This window comes from Propithecus coquereli, unplaced genomic scaffold, assembly GCF_000956105.1.
Source record: "Propithecus coquereli isolate 6110/MARCELLA unplaced genomic scaffold, Pcoq_1.0 Scaffold141, whole genome shotgun sequence".
NCBI classification, from domain to species: domain Eukaryota; kingdom Metazoa; phylum Chordata; class Mammalia; order Primates; family Indriidae; genus Propithecus; species Propithecus coquereli.
Window position 1 is genome coordinate 177607 of NW_012138414.1, and position 2645 is coordinate 180251.

Here is a 2645-nt window from a genome sequence, read left to right on the forward strand (position 1 = left end):
CTGTGTGTATGTAATGGAGACCCTTGGCCAAACGAACTGATTAACTTTTCTATGTTTCAGGAGTGAAGAAAGGCGATCAGCTTCTGTAGATTCACGACAGTCTGTTGGAAGTTATTTGGATGCTGAATGTTCACGACATAGAAGGGATCGGAGTAGGAGCCCACATAAACGAAAAAGAAATAAAGATAAGGATAAAAACTGTGAATCGAGAAGAAGGAAAGAGAGGTGAGTGTCATACTGCATCATCTAACCTGAATTGTTTACTTTCAAAAAGCAGAACGAGTCTTTCTGTTATAGACCATGCTGAAAAAATAGATTATAAGAATAAGGGTAAGGAGAGTAAGTAATTGATGAAAAGTTCTTAATATTTGTCATACTTCAAATAACCACAGCTGTAGTGACGTATGTGTGATTGGATATTGGTTTCCGTTTTTTTATCACTAACTTGCTTCCTAACCAGGATATTTGAAAGTATTATCTAGGTAGGGACTAACTATGTTTATTAATAAAAGGTGTTTGCCTAGATCTCTTTCTTCTGCGCCTTCCTCTTCTTTCTCTTGTTCTTTCTCGTTCTTTTTCCTGATAATTCCTCAGTTAAAGGATATATAGTGTGAGAGAGAAGGTCCAGACCTTGACAATTATTTTCGATAGCCAGAGATATGTAAATTAATACTGAAATAATAAATAGTGTTAGTAAAATTTTGGTAGCCAGAGATATGTGAATTAATACTAAAATAATAAATTTAAATCAATTGAGGTCTATTCCCCTGCTCCAGCTGCTTATGAGGTATCTATGTGGATCTCAAGTTCATCAGGTCTTTAACTTTTCTCGATCTGCTCCTCTTTCCCCTGTGTTGCTCTCCTGGTTAAAGAGGTGACCTTCATGTATTCGCCTAAGTCAGAAATCAAACAGTCATTTTAGATACTTCTTTCTTACTGTTTACCATCTGGTCAGTTCCTAATTGCTATCAATTCCGTCTTAAAATACCTCACACGCACCTCCTCTTCTCTGTCCCTGTTGCTGTCCATCTGGAAAATGATGGTAGTTTTCCTGATTGTTCTACTTGTCTCTAAGCTTATCCCATACGAATCCATTGCTACTATCCTGCCACAGTGACTATTCACCTCCTAGAACTCTTCAGTGGCCAAATTTGTATTCTTTTGAATGGTTCTGAAGACCTCTGGATCAGGGCTCCTGCCTATTTCTCCTTATATTTTGCCACTACCTCATGAAATACATAACTTGTACCCTCGCCAGCCTGTTGCCTTTCCACTTGTGCTCTGCTGCTTAATTTTCTTTTAAAGCCAGCGTGGTAAACTCCTCCTCATCCTCTTAAGACCCAGCCCAGTCATATCCTGAAACCTTTTCTCACTCTTTGAAGCAGAGCTGATCATCTTCTCCATTTTGTCATCTCCCCACCTAGCACATACTTGTTCTTGAACTTACTGTTCTCCCTACTGAACTATGAGCTCCTTCAAGGCAGAGTCTGTGTTTTTTTTATTAGTAGTGTTTTTTTTTTCCCCCCACTCACTCACCCACCCACCGACCCACCCACTCTCCTATTACTAGTTTTATGTGCACAGTCCTTGTCAAATAATAGGCTCTCAAGTGATAGCTTGTCTCCCAGGGCCACTGATAATCAGGAATTGGTACAACTTATTGGATGGGTTTGGTAATTTTGTTCCTCTACTATCAGTCAGTTCATATGTTTAAAGGTAGCTGTGACTTGGTCCTTCTCTTATAAAAATGAAACATGTGCCTAGTGATCTCTTGATTCACATGATATTTTATAATTATACATACCCAAACTAAATCTTGATTATCTATTAGAAATTGTGCTCTTTTACTTCTTTGAAGTTTGTAAGTGCTTCTTCCACTGAAGTAATTTTTGACATTTCTAATCAGCCCCCATTATCTTAAATGCATTAGAAGTCCTCAAAATCTAAACGTGAAATAATTTTCTTTAAAGAGGATAAGCTGGTTATTAGCGAGAAATACTTCTCAATAGGGCAAGGCTAATCTTTAATATTCACCCTTGAGGTAGAATGAATTATAGGGACTTCAGATAAGAGCCTATAAGAGAATAAGGAAATTAGACAATTTCTTAAATCTTTCTATGGCTTTAATATTCTATTTGAAGTGAATTCTCCGGTCATTGGTCATTTACAGTTATTTAGTTAATTTTAAAGTAGAACTTCAAAGCATAATTTTTAAAAAATCATTTTGCTTATCCCTATTTCAGTTTTTTCTTTTAGTTTTAATACATGTTTCATATTTACTCTTAAAAAATCACAGTTCAGTTCCAAATGCATGTTTTCTCTTATTCTGGTTTATGTCTGATGAAAGTAGTATATTACTGTTGAATTATTATTTTATAACTCTGATATTAAAATAGCTATTATTTATAATAGTTTTTTAATACCCTTTTCATTTCAGGGATGGAGACAGACATCATAGTCATAAAAGAAGAAAGCAAAAAATATAAATGGAGTATTTGTGCATGTATTAATTATGCTTATGCCATGATAACCAGTATGCTAATATTTTAATTGGAATTGCTTTGCATAGGAAAATGTGTTTAAATGATGTTTAGTGTTCATTATTTTCAATAAATACTTACACTTCAAACTGTGAGTACACGATA

The 2645-nt window shown here is 35.2% G+C and overlaps 1 protein-coding gene across 1 annotated transcript in view; it reads left to right on the forward strand.

The window, feature by feature from the left end:
* The window catches only part of SNRNP48 (small nuclear ribonucleoprotein 48kDa (U11/U12)), a 53541-nt gene extending 50903 nt beyond the window's left edge, over positions 1-2638 (forward strand). The window contains exons 5-6 of the mRNA XM_012639619.1: positions 61-225; positions 2438-2638. Of these exons, the coding sequence (XP_012495073.1) occupies positions 61-225; positions 2438-2486 (214 nt within the window). The 3' untranslated portion in view covers positions 2487-2638. The remainder of the gene's footprint in view (positions 1-60; positions 226-2437) is intronic.
* Positions 2639-2645: the final 7 nt, after the last annotated feature.